Consider the following 18,582-nt stretch of genomic DNA (forward strand, 5'->3'; position numbering starts at 1 on the left):
TCATCTCAGGCCGGTACACCACGTCCCCGTAATTCGGGTCGATTCCTCTTCCGATGCTCCAGTGGAACGCCTGTGGGGTAATTGGCCTACCAGCACCGACAAAGTAAGGAGTGAATCCTCTGCCGAATATGTTGCCTCCGGGAACTTGGTTGAAGTAGGGATTTTGCTGAGATGGTGGAGGTTGGTTGAAGTAGGGATTTTGCAGAGTGGATGGAGTTTAGGTATCGGGCGGAATTTGGGTTCCGCCTGAGTATGGGCTTCCATCGCCGGATAATTGGGGAGAGTTGCCATAATCTATTTTGTAGAGAGACGAAGTGTAGAGTGAAAAGATGAGTGGGGGAAAGTGGTCAAAGTGTTGGAAAGTGGAGGAATGAGAGTGCAAGTGATGGGAAATGGAGATATATATACAGAAAATAAGAAAATTTTCGAAAAAAAAACAAAAAAAGAAAAAATTAAAATGAGAGGGCCGATCGTCGGCCTTTCCTCCATAGTGGAGGGCTGATCGAAGGGCCCTTCTCATCGGCATAGGCTGATATATCAGCCATTTGGGAGAGAGAGAGGAGGGGGGGTCGGCGGCTCCTTTTCTGCTATGGTGGGGCGTTGAGGGCTGATGGGGAAGGCCCTCCCATCGGCCCTCTATTGCTAATATTCTTACCTACTTGTATTTGTTTGAAATAAATCATAGCATCATAATTCTCAAGTTTTTTTTACCAAATATATTAACCTATAACTCTACACACACAAATTTGTACACACCTATTTTTGTATACCTATCCGTACTTTTTTCGGCAGTGTTGTATTCCTATTACATTCGTATAGTGTTTCGTTAACAGTACAAAAATAAAGACATCTTCACAAAATTTGATATTATTATTATAATGTTATTAATACTATCTCCACAGCCATAAAATTCGTGTTATGATTGAATGTTAATATTTACTGTATTAATTTTGTTTTATTAGCATAAAAGTATTTTTTTTATATTTACTTTAACAAATGTGATTTTGATAGTATTTGTGAATTGTGAGAATAAAAAAATGGATAATTTGTTGTGATATTTTTACCACTAATTAACTTTAGCCCCTTGAAAATTTGAATATGCGATTCTGACCCCAAAATATAAACTAGACGAAGGAATGGAGTGAGAAAACGAGATTAAAAAAAATGGAAGAGAGAGAGGAAGTGAAAGGGGCGGAGCGATGGACGACGGCCATCGGCAATCTGACGGAGATGGCGTCGAATTTAGATTCTCTGCAGAAATTACTCATCAAGAAAGCTGTTTACGTCGACGATGAAACATTTGCCAAGGCCTCACTCAGCTCCGAGCAAGCTCGCTCGATCAAGGTCTAAATTCTGCTAACTCAGCTTTCCATTCGTCGATGCGGTCTGAGAACTGCTTTCAGTTTTTTGAAGAATTGATTTGAAGCTTAATACAGTATCTGTTATTTTAAATCTGGATTTGGAGTTTTCTAAGTGGTGTTTGATTATAATGTTTTTCTGCTTTTAAATGCTTGCCGAATTAGAACGATCATAGTTAGAGGTTCTGTACTGTTTTCTTTAGCTGCTCACGGTTTGTTATATTTGATTGGTTTTGCTGTAAATTGTTATCAGATTTTAGGGATCGAGGGTTCTAGCTGCTCGCCATTTATGCTACTTGTTGACTTTTATTGTTTTCCGTCACTTTCAGAATTGCTATTTTGGTTTATGGATATTTACTCTGAAATTTTGGGGAATGTTTATTGGGAAAGAGTTGAAGCGTGGTATTATTGAATTTGAATCATAATCTGCCAATTTACTGTAGAAATGCCATTTTGCTTCTTTATGTTTGATTCGTTTTTTGAGTTAGTCTTCTTAGTGCCACTTCAAATTTACTGGGAGGAATTTAAAGCGGTTGGCTTGTTTTGCTGAATCAATTTTTATTGTTTATTAGACTTGTTTGGCTTGTGGTAGAATCGTAGAATGTTAATCCAATGATAGAGACTAGTCTGAGACACTTTTACAGTTTACTAGATGACATGCCACCTTAATTTTGGTTTTACAATGTATATCAGTACATGATTTTAACCTTCTTCTTGATTGCTTGAAGCAATGAGTTACTCGTTTGTTGACAGGTTTGCAATTTTACAAACTGTTGACTACAGGTTCTTGAGCAAAGAGTTGAGACTTTAGAGAAAGAACTTGATGCTGCCATTTCAGCAGCAGCACGTGCACGAAATGAAAAACGGCAGGCTGAGTCAGCACAGAAAGCTGCTGAATTGCGTACTATAGAAATCACAAAAGAACTCGAGAACACCTCTAGTATGTTTCTTTGGTTCCTTTCTTATAAGATACTCAGGGAAAATCAGTTTTAAAGTATTGCTACATTTCCTACTATCAAACATCATTATGTGACGAACCCTCAATTTTTATAGGCTAACATCATGTACTGCACCAATTCTTACTTGCTCTAAGAATTCATTCGCTGATTAGTTTTGAACGAGATTACATACTTGCATCATGCATGTGTACACAAAATGGCATTGTCATTTAAGATTCTAACAAGCAAAAAAAGCTTTGCGTCAGGAAGGTTTGTTGAAGATGGTTAATCGTATTTCACTTAAGATTGAGCTTCAGCACTTAGCTTTGAATGTACTCAAGTGCAAAATTCACAAGTTTCACTGTCTTTAGATACTCAACATCAATATATTGTCACCAGAAGTGTTACAGATTCAAAAGTTTGTGCAGCTTTGAAAAGAAGCTTCTTTTCTACCGAGTTGCCTAGATGTCCTACAACTATAGGCCATATTGATTTTTGCTTCCCTATTGTGTTCCCACATGCTTCACAAACAGTTGTGTAGATCTTATTTAAGGTTGTTTCCTATCTATTTCAGAAGTATTTGAACTGCATATGGAAGAACTGTGTGCAAAACAGCAAGAGATTTCAAAGCGGGATAAAGAGATAAAACTTCTAGAGGCTATAATAAAGACTCTTGGTGGTAGAGAATCACTTAATACTGACCGCTAAATTCCATCATGTAAGTTTGCTCTTGTCATACTGAAGTAAGATGGCAAATTATGTACATGTGGATCCAAATGTATTATCCCTGTAAAGTCTTACATTGAATAACTGCAGTGAATTATCATGATTTTCAACCTTTTAGTTGCTGTTCATTTGCATGAGCTCAATGCCTGGTTTACTCTTGTAGTAGGTGGGATTACAGTCTCTAGTGAAGTTGAGTATTAAGTTCTACGTTCATAATTCATTCATGATGATACCAGATAGAGAATTGTGTTCCTGCTTTTAACTTTGCAAATATTTCTACTGCTGTGCAATTTATCGTCTTCATTCTTTGCTTCGGCATTAATAGAGGTGAAATCTGTTAGGTTATTCCAGGTACGCGTAAATTTAAGTTGGCACAGACCAAATGAAGTGATCCTTTTACATTCGGGTGTTCTATTTTATGACATTTCTGTATCTTGGACAGACCACATGTATATCAGTATATGGATTGAGGCAATGAGATGATCTTTCATATTTGCTGAAATTTGGAAGAAAAAACAAAACACAAACACACACACTCTCTCTTATATGCAAGTTCATTTTTGGCTCTCTATACATGACTTGTACAAATATGATTTGGATTATTTTTCAGTCTTTTTTGGCGGAAGCATTAAAACTTAAATTGACCTTCAAGTTTTAAATGACAGATGAAACATGACTCAGTTAGCAAAATGCTTATATCTATTTCATCCAATAAGTTGAGGATTCTGAGTCATTATGAAGTAAATGAAAAACTATCATTGATACTCTCTTTATTTGAAAGAAAACAAAGCTTCCAGATTAAAAAGATTGTATGTTGAGGATTTAAACACAACCTTTTTATATTGAAAATAACCTAATTCAAAACCCAAAAGTTAATCTTCATAGTTTAAGAAATACTCCTATAGATAAGTGTAAGAAAATTTTAGTTTATTTTCCCAGAGTTTGCAATGACGGCGACGTCGCCTCAAATAGGACCAGGTCATGCTCACTCATACCAATAATAGATAGCTACATGGAGTAAATTTTTAAAGAATAACGTAGAAATTATATACTCCATATACATATAGCAAACTATACTGAAACATGCCATCATACTTATATGCGATGAACAAAATTAATACTCATCCAATGATTTCGATTTGCTCCTTATGAAAAGCCAGTGCCAAACACAAGTAAAATGACAAAGACACTGTATTAACCAATAACAGTAAGTCATCCAACATTATTTTTGAACTCATCAGCATAAGAGAAGAAGAACATCTAGTGATATCCCACAGGAGCTGGTGCTTCCCTCAACTCCTTTCCCTGATAATGAATATCCTGCGCGATAAAAACAGAGTTACATTACCTCACCCCATGGTTTCATGTACGTAATGTCAAAGATAGATATAATTGTGTAAACTCACGGAAGCAAAATGGTTGACATCACGGTGGTGAGCTTCATCAGCGCGGATGACAGTGATAACATCCTTGAGAGTTGCAGTTTTCGGAAGCCTCCAGTAATCGATTGCAATGGCAGGAGCTGCAATGTTTTCTATTGCACCACTGTCAATGTCCTTCAAGTACTCGGTGTAAGAATGCACAGCCTCTTCCTCTAGATAACCCACAACCCTGTGAGCCATTTTCGGGGACAGCAAGTAGATCACGAAGAATCCATTGAAGAAGACGACCTGAACAGTGAGGACCAGCAGCCGCTCGTACCACTTGGGCTTCACAAGCTCCACCATCGTCATCAGGTGCATCCTTTCATTCTCAGCTTCTTCAAGCAATGCTTTGATCCATCCCCCACTTTGCTGGAACTTGCGAAGAGACCTCAGATGCAGCAGCATTCCTCCCACCATGCCAGGAACAGCAGCCACTGTTTCAAGCATCATTGCACGACACCCATACTGCCTCTGCAAATGGCATGCCATGTATTAGCTAAAATAAATATGAGCCTGATTCCGGCTTCCCACATCTCCAAATTATTCCATAGACTATATTAACTTAAGTTGAAAAAAGAGCGACCATTCAAACTTCATGTATCCAGTAACAGCAGAGAAATGAACATGTAAATTTGAGATTCATATTAAATTCTAGAACCTTAAACCAAACTGACTGTGATTTCTTCAAATCTTAATTAAATTTTCTTGACCACAAGTTTAGAAGGTTGATATAAGCATAAAAGTAAGCATATACTTGGAGTAAGTGCACAGGCTTCCTACAATATAAAAAGCATAAAGTGTACATAACAATTGCACTTCAAGGACTAATCGAATTGGCATATCACTCTACTGAAACAACATTAAGAACTCTGCCAAGTCAAATCAATAAACATAACATTTCCTATAGTTCATAGTAAACATTATGATTCGTGAACTTTGATGCAAATAAGAGGGGAAATTGTAGCAACTGGATATGTACAATTATTTTCTAGACTGTCTAAACTCTTCTTCCTGCCTTCATTTCCTAAGGCAAACACAAGCACAAATATTATAACTCATACACATTTCAGAAAACAGAGCTTTCGGATGAGAACATCGACATGTGTGGGTAGAGCAAGAGGATGAATAAAAAAGACAACAAACCTTGAAAAAGAAATCCGTAGGGATTCTGAGAAGTTTCACTGTCCGAAATGCTAATTTGTCGATGAAGGTCTTTGGAACGTGGTGCTTGTGGAGATCAATTGATACATCTGCCGCATAAGTTTCCCATGGCTGCAAAATTGGAACGATTTCAGAAACCTAAACAACACTGTGCAATCCTCAATAAGATCAAAAACACTACAATAATACTGAATTATTGAACCACTAAGCTATTGTGATTGCTTGAAGTTCTGAGATTACAGATATATTTTATCTATCATCAAAAAGTTCAGATGATGCACCATCATAGCGATTCAATGTGAGATGACAGGGAGTATATTTTATCAGCAAATTGAGATCATAGGTGACATTTTACCAGCAATTTGAATCATAGGAGATATTTTCCTATTCCCCCAAACAAAAGACTTCGAACATTGCAATTCTCGGAAAACGTGTAAACAGATGCATCGATTACGATTATGTTAATAAATTCATGGATAATCATTACCCTGTAGGCTGTAGCTTCTAGCTCATCGATAAACCCTCAGGGTCTAGCTCCAAACAACGATCACTAGAATTTCACCAAAATCCAGACGGTAAAACTAGTAAAGAGGTGCATCAATTACGACCATCCAAATTCCTCCGACGAATAAATCACAGTTCACAACAATAAAAAAAAAACACAATTCAACCGAAATACTAAAATGCGATCGTATTATTTACCATGAAGCAGTTCCACGGCCACTCCGTGCCATCCTCCCTCGTGATTTTAGGTCTCGAAATTCCCCAGTAGCTCGAAACCAGCGCACCACCTTTCTCCGGCGGCAACTCGCTGCTCTTCGCAGCCTTCGCCGCTGATGGCGGTGGCGACGACGTAGGCTCCGCCGCGGAACTCATCATCCGTTGCAACGCCGCGCTCAAACCTTCACCCTGAACGCCGGGCGCCGGCGACAACATAGGCGTCCTCAACGCCGCCGCCGCATAGCAGAGGGGGCTAGCGCCGGCGACAGCGCGCCGCATCACTGATCTGGCGATCAAGTGGTTCATTTATTCGCCGGTGATACACGAAAACAGTGTCTCTGAAATAAAATGATTAGTTTTGCAGATTAATTAATGTTTGCCTAAGCAATAATGCAAGGGTGGGGGATAGTGGCAGGTTTGTATATTATAGGGAAAAACAGAATAACGTGATTCGGTGAAGTAGGTGATCGCCGCCACCATTGTGATTATGTGGCATGACCTGAGTGGGTGGTGTAGGTTTCTGAGATGCATGGGATTATTCAAAGATGGGTATTGCAGTGATCCGAGATTTTGGGAAGCTAGTAGTATTTCTTCTTCTCCAAGAATAGTGAAAGAAGTAAATGGTGTGAGCGGTTGCAGGGGACGCAGCATGAAACCTATTCTGTGTAGTCAAAGTGGCAGCCAGTAATGCTTTCTTTACCATTATTTTTATTATTAAGCCTTCATAATTTCATCAAATTTATTATTGATATTCCCAGTTAAATATTTACACGAACACACCAAACTAGTCCTATTTTTAATTTTTTGTGGAATTTTTCATGAACATTTGATTTTTTTAGGATATTAGTCTCTAAAATCATGAACTTTACCTAAAATTTGGTATTCCCCATCAGCTTTGAAATTGGTAATTAATATCACAAATTTTGCATTTTGTTTGGTATTTCTCAAACTCACTCAAATAAGATATTTTCATCAAAATCTTATTTTACGTAGGCAACCGTGATTCGTTTTATAATATTTTAAACCACTTTTTAAGTTCATAACATGTAAGATAAAATGTCATGTTGAAAACCACGTTGATTTTATTGTGTCAAGTATGATAAAAAAAGTCTCGTAAGTTAGTCAAATATAGTAATAGACATGCCGTGGGAAATACCAAACAAAGTGCAAAGTTTGCGATATTATATACCAATTTTAAAGTTCGTGAGAAATACCAAATTTAAGACAGTTTATGGTTTTAGGGACCAATTTCCCTTTGTTTTTCCCTTTTTGTCGGTTCTTTAACGTTAGAATTGCTCCTGTGCACAATTATTGTTTCCTCCGTCCTCATTAGTTGACATCGTTTGACTCAGTGGCGGACCTAGTAACAACCCATGAGGGGCTTAAGCCCCTCCCAACTTGTTTTTTTTAAATATTTCTATTTCAAAATTTTAAAAAATTTTCCGAATGTGTCTTTAGCCCTCTCCAGTTTAAGGCCTTTGAAGTCTAAATTGTTGAGAGATTAATGAGAAGGAGGGGCTGAGATTTAAAATTGCAGAGAGAAACTTAAACAATGGCAGCCGACGGAGAAAGTGTATCTAGGAAGAAGACTGAGAAACAATCTAATCATGAGCTCCGTATTATTTAAAAATGACCTTTTGCATTTAGTCTACGTTCTGCATTCAAACTTGTATAAAAGTACTTTTATATCTGCTTCATTCTCTTTCTTCACTAAATACATAAAACAACACTTTATAAAATTCCATTACGCTAAAATGGAGGTCATCTTTATTAGGATGAAGGGAATATATCGATAAAAAAATTTACTATGAAGCCCCTCCCATAATTTATTCCTGCGTCCGCCACTGGTTTGACTTGACATAAGTTTTAAGGTTTAAAAGAAGTTAGTAGAATGTGAATCTCATTTTTATATATTAATTTTATAATAAAATGTGACTGAAATGAATTAGTGAAATGTAAAATTTATTATAAAAAATAATAAAAACTAATATTGTCAATTAAATGGGGACGGAAGAAACTAAATATTGAGGTAAGTTAATGCGTTAATGAGGGACAAAGAGATCATGATCATTGCTGATTAGTTGAATGTGTATATGAAGAAGTCATTTTTGTATCATTTTGGATCGATGTATTAAGGTAAAACATATCTTTAAAATACTGTACTTTTACTTTTTATTTTAATGATATATATCATTGCACAATATTCTTGTTTTAATAATTTAAAACTCCTAGTACTATTTAAAGAAATTAATAGTTTTGTTAATTTTATTATTTGAATAGTATATAATCTCTTTTTACATAATTAAATTCCATATCATAACCTGATTGCAAAGATAATAGTGAGACTTAAGGCTCTGTTTGTTTGGTCAAATGAAATGATTTATGATATTATAATTTTTCAGATTATGATTCTTGAGATTTTTATAATTTATGAGAATATGATTACTATGTTTCAATATTTATCAAGATTTTAAGTTCGACTAAGGTAGGACCTTTTGATTTTATTAATTTTTCGCGTCGCAGACTAAAATAATTTAGCAAACATCATTCACAGCAATATATTCTCAAAATCACCTACTAATAAATGGAGCCTAAATATATTTCATCAAGCACAGTATCATATGATAAGACTTAGTCTTCATCGATTGGTTTGACACAGTCAAACTGTATGCAAAATTGAAATTATTTTCTATAGGCTCTTTAATTTGTCCACACATATTGATAATGTTCTCTTCTTACAACTCAATGAGTATTTGACTCACATATAACATTACAGTATCTTGTTATTTATAATCACGCACTATCATGTCTAAGAAATAATCTAATACTAGTACCTTCATTTTTTAAGTTTGACATTTTTTTTTCATATTTCCTTGTCTCTTAAAAATAGAAACTTTTGAAATGACACGAGTTTTAATGCAAAATTAGTAAAATAAGAGAGAGATCTTATGAAAAGTATGTTACTGGAAAATGGATCTCACTGGAAAAAAATTCTTAAATATAAAGTTTTTATTTTTAGAGGACGGACTAAAAATAAAAGAGTTTCATTTTTAGGGAACGGATAGAGTACAATATTTTAAGAATGATGTTTAATTAGTTAAGCGAAGAAAAATAAATTGAGAGAAAATATACAATAGGAGATAAAAGCCTTGATTTTTGTAAAAAAAATTATAATATTTTTTCTAATTAATGTCTATGGAATGCTTTGAGTGAAAGAGAGATTCCAATTAAAACCTATACTCAAACAATTGCTTTGGATCCTTTCATGTTTCTGATTTTATATTCCTCTCACCTAAGAATATGCCAATTGCCTCCACTGGAATGATCTTGATTAAACTTTTAATAATCGCAATTAAGCACTAAAGAGCCATTTCTCTATAATCTTTTATCATCAAAAGATGGATGGAGGTGGAGTCATGTGTGATCGGCTGACCTAACAGTCATTCCATGACTACGAACGAGTACTTGAAAATTATAGTATTAAATTAAATTTTATTATTGAATGTTGGTCAATCCCATGAGTTCAAATTTTGGAATTTAATTGATATATACATATACAGTAGTACGAAATGAATACTTTTCACAATTAGTACAACATATTATTAATGAAACAATTGTAGGATAGCCACAACATTTGTAGGATAGCCACAACATTGTTACAAATTAAAACAATTTGATACTGTAATTAGTTTGTCGAAAACTTAGCTTTCAATATTGACCGAAAATAAGTCAGGTTAAATATTAGAAATAAAAATTCTATCTTGTTTGTGTTTTGATATAATCAAGACAGGTTTAAATAATCAAATTTTTGGGCCTTCCATTGAGAAATTTTAATGAGATTTTGACAGTCTTATTTCACAAGCAAAAATAATTAAGACAACAAATATCTGTATTTAGCCACGCGTCGGAACGCCATAGGCTACCACAAGTGTAGTTGACTTTGCTCTAGCCTCCTTCGTAGAGAGAACGATTCCATTGTAATCTGATTCATTCATTCTCTCTCAATAATACAGCAGAGATATTGTGGAGATTTTATATTAGATTATCCATCCATAGATTATGAGCTGACTCGAGAGTTGTTGTCCTCTGCGATCTAGTGATTCATGGCTGAGAGCGGATCGTATAATCTAGGGTTCCGTTTGGGTACACTCTAATTTTGCTGAATTAATGTTAGTTAGTGACACCATAGTCAGAATTTAGTTTGAAGCTTGAATTTACGATGTTCCGATAGATTACTCATGGGGGGGGGGGGGGGGGGGGGGGGGGAGGTACCGATTAGGCTGCGATGGGCATTTCTTCTGTTTTATGTCAATTATGTGTTAATCTAGCGGATTTAATTTTGTTTGATCCATCTCCACTGCAAATATTTATTGATTTTGATTGGTTCTGTGTAGCTCTTCCGCAGCTAGTGCATCGTTTTTCACCATTTTTGGTTGGGTCTTTGATTTGTATCGCCCAACCTATGATGTACTATGATGGAGCAATCGATCAGTGTTTTAGGATCTACAACTTGCTATTAATGTTTAATTTCTGAAAAGTTGAATTTGCTTGTTACTAGCTGGTTATACCATATGTAGAACTAGATTCTCTTGACTTTAGTTTATTTATGATAATTTCAATATTTAGGTAGTGTAATCAATCCTTTAGTTTAATCCAGTTTCATTGGTATGCACAGTTTTGAATGTTTAAGTACGAATCAGCTTTCTCTGTTTCCAAATATGTATGTTACTGCAACATGGCTGTATAAGGAATTTTTTGTCTGTAATATGTTTGATTGTTTAGTAGAAGACCTAATTTATTATGTTTAAATTGCAGATATTAAGCAGATACTATCAGAAGCTCAAAATCGGTGGCTGAGACCTGCTGAAATTTGTGAAATTCTTAGAAACCATGAAAAGTTTCATATTTCTCCTGAGGCTCCGAACAAACCAGTTAGTATGTCTTCTTCATCTACTCAGTATTATGTTTACTTCATATATAATTTTTGTTTATGGTTAATTTAGTACGTTAATTATGAAGGAGTTGATTTATCTAGTTTTATTCTATATTTCTCTTTGATCAGGCATTCTTATTGACTTATGGAATCATGTTATAAGATGTAACTCATCGATATTAACTACCAAGCAAACTTATCACGACTAGAACTGATAATGTGGTTAGTGGATTATAAGTTAGGATCTACTCTAAGCAAGTTATAAAACTTTATTTTCTTGCTAATAATTTTGTTCTGTCTTAAAAATTTGTTTCAGTGACAGTCTTTTATTCTTGTATCATGTAGTACATTAGCTAGAAAGCAATTTTCTAAAGATGGAACGTTATTTTCAGGTGGTTCTGTTTTTCTTTTCAATCGTAAGATCTTAAGGTACTTCCGTAAGGATGCTCATAACTGGAGGAAGAAAAAGGACGGGAAAACTGTCAAGGAAGCACACGAGAAACTGAAGGTAAGCCATAAGATAGGACTGCAGTCTGACCGATAAATGTAGGACGGTCGTTTTTGTAAGAATTATTTTCATTGATACTGGCTCATCCCTGTATGGCGGATAGGGTGCTCAAGTACTAGCCACATATATGGCTTAATCTTTCTTAACCATTTTGTCTTGCAAATTGGTTATGCTGACATGCTTCTAGGTATTTTTTGTGCATCTATGTTCACAGCTTAATTGCTGATTTTCATTTAAGTTTAGGTCGGAAGTGTTGATATGTTGAATTGTTATTATGCACATGGAGAGGATGATGAAAACCTTCAAAGGCGCAGCTACTGGTTGCTTGAGACGTAAGTGTATGCTGTTTATTTCAAGGCAACATATTGCATTAGAATCTCGGAACTTATGATATACTCCCTCTGTTCCGCGGTAGTAGAGTCATTTCTTTTAGCACGGAGATTAAGAAAGAGATGTATAGTATATTAAATAAATAGATAATAAAGTAGGAGAGAGGGAAAAGTAGAGAGAATAAAGTAAGAGTGAGAATATGTGTTACTTTTTGCTAAAAGTGGAAATGACTCAACTATCATGGAATGGAGCGAGTAACATTCTTCTGATTAGCTACTTCAAGAGTTGGCTGCCTTAAAAATCTCATATTGAACTTGATCTCAGTTCACTCGCTATAAGGTTACAGTATGTATAAGCACTAGCCCCATGTGAATGTTTTAACCAGCAACCACTAACTATTGGTGTTAATTATCATGTTTTTACCTGATCCATGATTATCTTGGTATGTGTATAACTGTATAAGAATGGAATCAAACCTGATTTCTAGAGCTATGGTCTTAAGGTGTACTGGAGCTTAGATTAACTAATAATGTATGTATACCACAGATGATGAATTGGCTTTCTAGCTCACTTTGTTCGAGACTACTTCATACTGATACTTGCTGAAATCTTGAACTAGTATCCTGCCACTTGAACTGTTGTCTGTTGCCTCAGCTCTGTTTGGACTTGTATGTTTTTATTTGGCTTAATGCATATTCTTAAGTCTTTCTAAGTCACAGTTATCATATGTACACCATTTTATTTATCATATTTTGATGTATCTTTTAAAAATCTTGCAAAACTTCTGACTTCGGAGTGCTTTACTTGGGAGGTGTTGTTATTTGATCCACTTATCAACTCCACTCTTCCATATCTTAAACCAATTGTAGCAATCAATCATTTCTTATCAAAATTTCTAATCGTGCAGGGATCTCATGCACATAGTGTTTGTCCACTATTTGGAAGTCAAGGTCAGATGTTTTATTTAAGAATAAATATTCAATATGGTTTTGATGTGTGGCTTCTTATTGATATTAAACTTGATGTAATGGAATTCAGATATTAGGAAAGCAAAAGGTGTAGCTTTTAAGTTTTTTGCTAAAAATTTCTTTTTTACATCCGTGCAGGGTAATAAGACAAACAACAGCTATGCTAGAAACAGTGACAGAGTAGTACCGAATTCTGAAAATGAGAGCTCATTAACTTCCAGTTTCCGTGGAACAAGCCCAACCAGCACCTTGTCTTCAGCATATGAAGATGCTGAATCTGGTACCTCTCCCTCTCTCTTTGAATGTTGGTTTTGGTATTAAGATGATTTAATTAATATCTTGTTTTCTCTGTGGAACTTCAGAGAGCAATCACCAAGCAAGTAACACACTTCATTCATATTCGGAGTCTCCATCGATTGATGATACTGCCCAATCAAGCTCCTATAATCAACTTTTTAATTCAGGTATCTATTTCATGTTTCTCCTTATTTTCTGTTTTATTTCCATCCCTGTTTATGCTAAAGCGGTGAAGTAGAAAGTGCTTTCATTTCTATTTATTGATTATTTTTGTTAAGGAAATCAAAATGTTTCTGAATCTGATCTGAATTACTCTTCACTTTAGGGGTTAATAAAAGTGGCGGAGGCAGTCTCATAAGTGGGGCTCAAATCACAGATGGTTTGCCATCATGGCAGGAAATTCTGCCAGACCATGCTGCTGGTATTGTTGTATATAACACGATTCATACCCAATTACCCATTCAAACAATTGCATGTTTCTTCACTGGACTTGCCTAACATGCTGCTTTTGAACAGGAGAGACTGCTTATGGACAGGAATCACAGTGTTTTCTTCCTGCCCAGGACAATTGGCAGGTGCTTAATGCATTGCATGAACAGAAATTTCTTCCTTCAGATCAAGGAGAGCAAACTGGGCAAAGAAACATTCAAATGTTCCTCTCAGATACAGATACTGGAAATGCAACAAATTCAAATATGGAGGATGGAATGACACTAACAGGAAGCGAAAGCTACTCTTTCCACTTGAGAAAACCTCTAATTAATGGGTTGCAAACAGAGGACGGCTTGAAGAAAGTTGACAGCTTCTCCCGGTGGATTGCAAAAGAAATTGGAGAAGGTGGTGATCTAGATATGCAGTCAAGTAATGGACTTTCTTGGGGTAGTATGGGAAGCGAGTATGACCCTATTATGTCAGCTCAGCTGCAAGTGGATACACATACACTGAATCCTTCAGTTTCGCAGGACCAGCTTTTTACTATTATTGACTTTTCACCTAGCTGGGCTTACTCAACTTTGGATACAAAGGTACTTCTTTCTGTTCTTTAATAACGTATCAAGTTTCCACAGAAGTATGGTCATGTTATTAATGGCACAAGTTGGACCTATGCATGGACTTTAAAGGAAAATAAATATGAAATACGAAATAAATAGAAGGAAACAAAGCATACCTAGGATGAAAAGAAACAAAATTGCTCTTGCCTTTCATATCTATGAGTGTAGTCAACATATCAATATCGTTTCTCTATTAATATGGCTTGCAGCGAGTTGCATGAATTTGAATATGAAATACGAAATAAATAGAAGGAAATACACAATGCAGCCTCTCATTGTGTATTTCTGTGCTAGGTCAATATGGTAGTTTAAAGGTGAAACCATAGTAGGGTGTGGTTGGTTAAAATGGGAAAATAGAAAATGGAGATAGTTACAATGGTTGAGGGGCATTAATTTTATTCTTCCCCAACATTGAAGTGTGAGACCAGTTCCTGAGGAATAGGTTATCCAATCACCATGCACATACCCAATCCTTGTTACGAACATAACACCATTTTAAATTTCGTTCTGTTCCCTCATCTCTATAATCATCATCCAAGTACCCCCTCAAGCTTTGCTAACAATATCTTTTCGTGACATCAACCAGGTCCTCATTACTGGAAAATTTCTTACGAGCAGTGAAGAGTTTTCTAGATACAGATGGTCCATTATGTTTGGAGAAATGGAGGTTCAGGCAGACGTTTTAGCAGATGGTATTCTTTGTTGCTGTGCTCCGTTACAGAATCCGGGACTTGTCCCTTTCTATGTAACTTGTTCAAACAGGTTGGCTTGCAGTGAGTTGCGTGAATTTGAATATAGGTCTGGACCAGACCAAATTATTGGTTCTATCAATTCAAATGGAGATAATGCCATTGTGATGCATCTCTATCAGAGATTTGAGATGATATTGCACCGTGAACCTGTTGGAAGTCCTATACATTCTGGTGGAAATGAATTTGAAAAACTGAGTGTAACCAATAAAATAATTTCAATGATGGAGGAGAATGACCTGGAGGCAGAAATTTCAGAATATGATGGGTCACATCTGAAGGTGATTGGGGAGATGCTCCTTAAAAAGCATCTAAAAGAGAAATTTTACTTTTGGCTTCTAAGCCGGGCCGCTGATGACGGTAAGGGGCTTACAATGATTGACGAGAGAGGTCAAAATGTGTTGCACCTGGCTGCTGCTCTTGGTTTTGATTGGGCCATCCAGCCAATAATAGTCTCAGGAGTTAGCATAGATTTCCGTGATGTTAATGGTTTTACAGCACTTCATTGGGCCGCAGCTTATGGCAGGTAAAACTCAACTTTTTTTATGGAAACCTAACTTCTCATAAAATTCACCTGAATGGCCAGCTCCAATTTAATTCCTTTTTCTCCTGGAGAAGAGGTTATGTTTTTCGAGCAGAATATTCTCTTTTGCTTTACCGATGATAATTGTCCTGTTGTTTATTAATATCTTGCTGCTCCTCTCGACTCTTCATTCGTTTTCAATGATTGGTTATTTTTTATTGGTAAAACACATGTATGGAAGTTTGACTTAAATTAATGTTTCACTTGATTTTGATATAAGAATTCTGAAATATGTCGTGGATGATCTTCAGAGCCATAGCTTGGTGTAAAAAAACTAGCATCCATCCTGTGCTTATGGATTACGTTGGGTGTCGTAGAAGAAAAAAGAAATGAGAAACATTTGGCGAACGGAGAGGCTAAAGTTTTGACTACTTTTCTCACTTTCTCTTCTTGCTCACAGGGAGGATGTAGTTGCTGTCCTTGTTTCTCTTGGTGCATCTCCTGGACCACTGACGGATCCATCAGCTGAATACCCACTGGGTAGAACTCCTGCAGACCTGGCTTCTTCTAGTGGACACAAGGGAATATCTGGCTTCCTTGCCGAGACGTCCTTGACGTCACACCTCTCAACTCTTAGAGTAAATGATGGTGGAACTGCAGAAGTTTCTTCATTAGAACCAATACAGACAGTTTCAGAACGCTTAGCAGTTCCCAGAACTGGAGCAGATGTTCCAGATACACTTTCACTAAAGGATTCACTTGCTGCAGTATGTAATGCCACACAAGCAGCAGCTCGCATACACCAAATTTTCCGAATTCAGTCTTTTCAGAGGAAAAAGCTTATTGATCAGGAGGAGTCTGATGAGTTGCTGACTCCAGATGCAATTTCTCTTGTTGCTGCTAAACCATCCAGGCTTGGTCATTCTGATGGTATGGCCAATACTGCTGCTCTACAGATTCAGAAAAAGTACCGTGGTTGGAAGAAAAGAAAAGAATTTTTACTAATTCGTCAAAAAATTGTCAAAATTCAGGTGCTTTTCTTCTCTTATATCAAGCTGTGCTTAGTTTTCTCTCTTTTATAGTCTTAGAATATATTCATGTCTTTCCATTGGCTAACTATATGTTACTTCAAATAATATTACACTATGCTACTTTAATCTTCCAAAATAGTAATGCTGAAGTAGTGGTCTCTCACCAACTCACCGTTGCTGGATCTATTATAGGTCTAAGCACAAACGTTACTCATCGTAATCTAAAAGTATTTAAATCTAAAGTACCAACAATCCTCATTAGAACTGACGCTTCTTTGGTTTCGGCTGAAGGCTCATGTAAGGGGCCATCAGGTGAGGAAGAAATATAAACCCATTATCTGGTCAGTTGGAATATTGGAGAAGGTGATTTTGCGGTGGAGACGCAAAAGAAGTGGATTGCGTGGGTTTCGATCAGATGCAGTCCAGAAAGAACCGGATGCCCAGCCTTTGCCAGTGCCAGAAGATGATTATGATGTTCTAAAGGAAGGAAGAAAACAAACTGAAGAAAGGATGCAAAAAGCACTAGCAAGGGTCCAATCCATGGCTCAAAATCCAGAAGGGCGAGCTCAGTATCGTAGGCTTCTAACTGCTGCTGAAGGGTTCCGTGAAAATCAGGTAGTAATAACTTGAACTTGATTGATGAGTGAGAAAAGCATGTAAGTACAATGTGAAATGCTTATTGACTCAACTATTTAGGTAGAAAAACTTGTTGATTGTTATCAGCTGTGATTTGGTCGAAATTAAGGAAACCTCATTTTCTAAGGCTGCTAATGATCTTGCTGAAATACTGAGTGTTTGTGTTGAGCAGGAAGGTTCGGATATGTCATCGATGTTCCCAGAAATGATGAGCGCGGACGAGGAGCTGCTCGACATTTCCAGTCTATTGGACGACGACACTTTCATGTCTCTTGCCTTCGAGTAAGTGCATACATTGTAATTGTAGTCCCTCTAACTACAGAAAGACATCAGTGTATCAGTATGTGTAGTTCTTGAGTTTGTATATATAATATACACACATCTATGTTATAGAATGTTGTTGTAGAATGTCTATAATCATTTTCGATAAAGCTCTTTGGTCATGTATTATTATGGCTGGTCACACGGTGAGTTAGTGTTCTAAACCAATTTTACATATATAACCTTTTGATATACTTTATGTTCTTTTAATAAATATAATTGAACTATTCTTATCTCTTCCAATTAATATATTGAATTGGGATGTATATTGGTAGACATCATTTTCCTTTTTGTTATCCCTCCATTCTTATTGTTCTTTATAATAAAACTATAAAAGGTTTTATTTCATCCATTTTATTCCAGTATTCTAAAATCACCAAGCAACAATTATAGCCTAAAATTAAATTATCAAGTACCAACAAGATTTACATTTTGGAACCTAATACCAAAATTCGTCAATAAGGAATATACTAACCTACCTTATTCTATCAAATTATTAAACCATGGTACCTAAATTAGTTTAAATACAACTTCAACTTTAGGTAATTAAATCAAGAAATAAAACAATGCTTCCAAATTCTCAGCAGTGGCATAGGATTTGATATTTTTTTTCTTTTTCTTGGTTCAAAGTTCAAACATAATATCCTAACTCGCAATTTATAAATAAACAAGTTCAACTTGGGCATATAAAATAAAATTAGACAAAATTCCCCAACTTGTACAAATTTAAACTTCCGATCCCTACAGTATCCATTCAAGCTCCAACTTTAATTCCATCAAAGTTATGTTTAATATTACTCAAATTATAAATTAGGATCAAAACAATATTTAAACTAGACTACCATTTCACAACACAATACAGCTAAAATTCAGCTAATTCATGCTCAATAAGGCTAAATCATGGGAG

General features: G+C 35.9%; 3 protein-coding genes across 6 annotated transcripts; 2 read left to right on the forward strand and 1 right to left on the reverse strand.

Moving 5' to 3' along the window:
* The first annotated feature begins 1,149 nt into the window (after positions 1 to 1,149).
* LOC121743133 lies at positions 1,150 to 3,516 on the forward strand. Of its 3 annotated transcripts, none has more exons than XM_042136329.1 (4): positions 1,150 to 1,344; positions 2,142 to 2,298; positions 2,871 to 3,014; positions 3,364 to 3,516. In XM_042136329.1, the coding sequence occupies exons 1-3, from the start codon at positions 1,165 to 1,167 to the stop codon at positions 3,002 to 3,004; spliced, it is 471 nt and encodes a 156-aa protein (XP_041992263.1). In that variant the 5' UTR covers positions 1,150 to 1,164; the 3' UTR covers positions 3,005 to 3,014; positions 3,364 to 3,516. The 3 variants fall into 3 exon arrangements, with proteins under 3 accessions (XP_041992263.1, XP_041992264.1, XP_041992262.1); XM_042136330.1 differs by having other exon boundaries at positions 3,374 to 3,516; XM_042136328.1 differs by lacking the exon at positions 3,364 to 3,516 and having other exon boundaries at positions 2,871 to 3,139.
* A 620-nt stretch (positions 3,517 to 4,136) lies between these two features.
* LOC121743132 (ubiquinol oxidase, mitochondrial-like) lies at positions 4,137 to 6,822 on the reverse strand. The gene is made up of 4 exons (XM_042136326.1): positions 6,310 to 6,822; positions 5,590 to 5,718; positions 4,429 to 4,917; positions 4,137 to 4,342 (listed from the first exon to the last, which is right to left on the reverse strand). The coding sequence occupies exons 1-4, from the start codon at positions 6,631 to 6,633 to the stop codon at positions 4,283 to 4,285; spliced, it is 1,002 nt and encodes a 333-aa protein (XP_041992260.1). The 5' UTR covers positions 6,634 to 6,822; the 3' UTR covers positions 4,137 to 4,282.
* Positions 6,823 to 10,265: 3,443 nt separating this feature from the next.
* LOC121744335 (calmodulin-binding transcription activator 2-like) lies at positions 10,266 to 17,804 on the forward strand. Of its 2 annotated transcripts, none has more exons than XM_042137850.1 (13): positions 10,266 to 10,470; positions 11,143 to 11,262; positions 11,653 to 11,768; positions 12,012 to 12,100; positions 13,006 to 13,048; positions 13,205 to 13,346; positions 13,429 to 13,530; positions 13,689 to 13,784; positions 13,880 to 14,388; positions 15,002 to 15,690; positions 16,148 to 16,718; positions 17,010 to 17,333; positions 17,527 to 17,804. In XM_042137850.1, the coding sequence occupies exons 1-13, from the start codon at positions 10,431 to 10,433 to the stop codon at positions 17,638 to 17,640; spliced, it is 2,955 nt and encodes a 984-aa protein (XP_041993784.1). In that variant the 5' UTR covers positions 10,266 to 10,430; the 3' UTR covers positions 17,641 to 17,804. The 2 variants fall into 2 exon arrangements, with proteins under 2 accessions (XP_041993784.1, XP_041993785.1); XM_042137851.1 differs by having other exon boundaries at positions 10,268 to 10,496.
* Positions 17,805 to 18,582: the final 778 nt, after the last annotated feature.

The sequence above is a fragment of the Salvia splendens genome, chromosome 8 (assembly GCF_004379255.2).
Source record: "Salvia splendens isolate huo1 chromosome 8, SspV2, whole genome shotgun sequence".
In the NCBI taxonomy this organism is placed as follows: domain Eukaryota; kingdom Viridiplantae; phylum Streptophyta; class Magnoliopsida; order Lamiales; family Lamiaceae; genus Salvia; species Salvia splendens.

Coding starts and splice junctions, on each gene's coding strand:
- LOC121743133 (XM_042136329.1), top strand. CDS start 1,165: ATGGAAGAGAGAGAGGAAGTGAAAGGGGCGGAGCGATGGACGACGGCC. Junction 1,345..2,141: donor AGCAAGCTCGCTCGATCAAG/GTCTAAATTCTG, acceptor TGTTGACTACAG/GTTCTTGAGCAAAGAGTTGA. Junction 2,299..2,870: donor AGAACTCGAGAACACCTCTA/GTATGTTTCTTT, acceptor TATCTATTTCAG/AAGTATTTGAACTGCATATG.
- LOC121743132 (XM_042136326.1), bottom strand. CDS start 6,633: ATGAACCACTTGATCGCCAGATCAGTGATGCGGCGCGCTGTCGCCGGC. Junction 5,719..6,309: donor GGCCGTGGAACTGCTTCATG/GTAAATAATACG, acceptor CCAATTTTGCAG/CCATGGGAAACTTATGCGGC. Junction 4,343..4,428: donor ATGTCAACCATTTTGCTTCC/GTGAGTTTACAC, acceptor TTTATCGCGCAG/GATATTCATTATCAGGGAAA.
- LOC121744335 (XM_042137850.1), top strand. CDS start 10,431: ATGGCTGAGAGCGGATCGTATAATCTAGGGTTCCGTTTGG. Junction 13,347..13,428: donor ATATGAAGATGCTGAATCTG/GTACCTCTCCCT, acceptor GTGGAACTTCAG/AGAGCAATCACCAAGCAAGT. Junction 13,785..13,879: donor TCTGCCAGACCATGCTGCTG/GTATTGTTGTAT, acceptor GCTTTTGAACAG/GAGAGACTGCTTATGGACAG.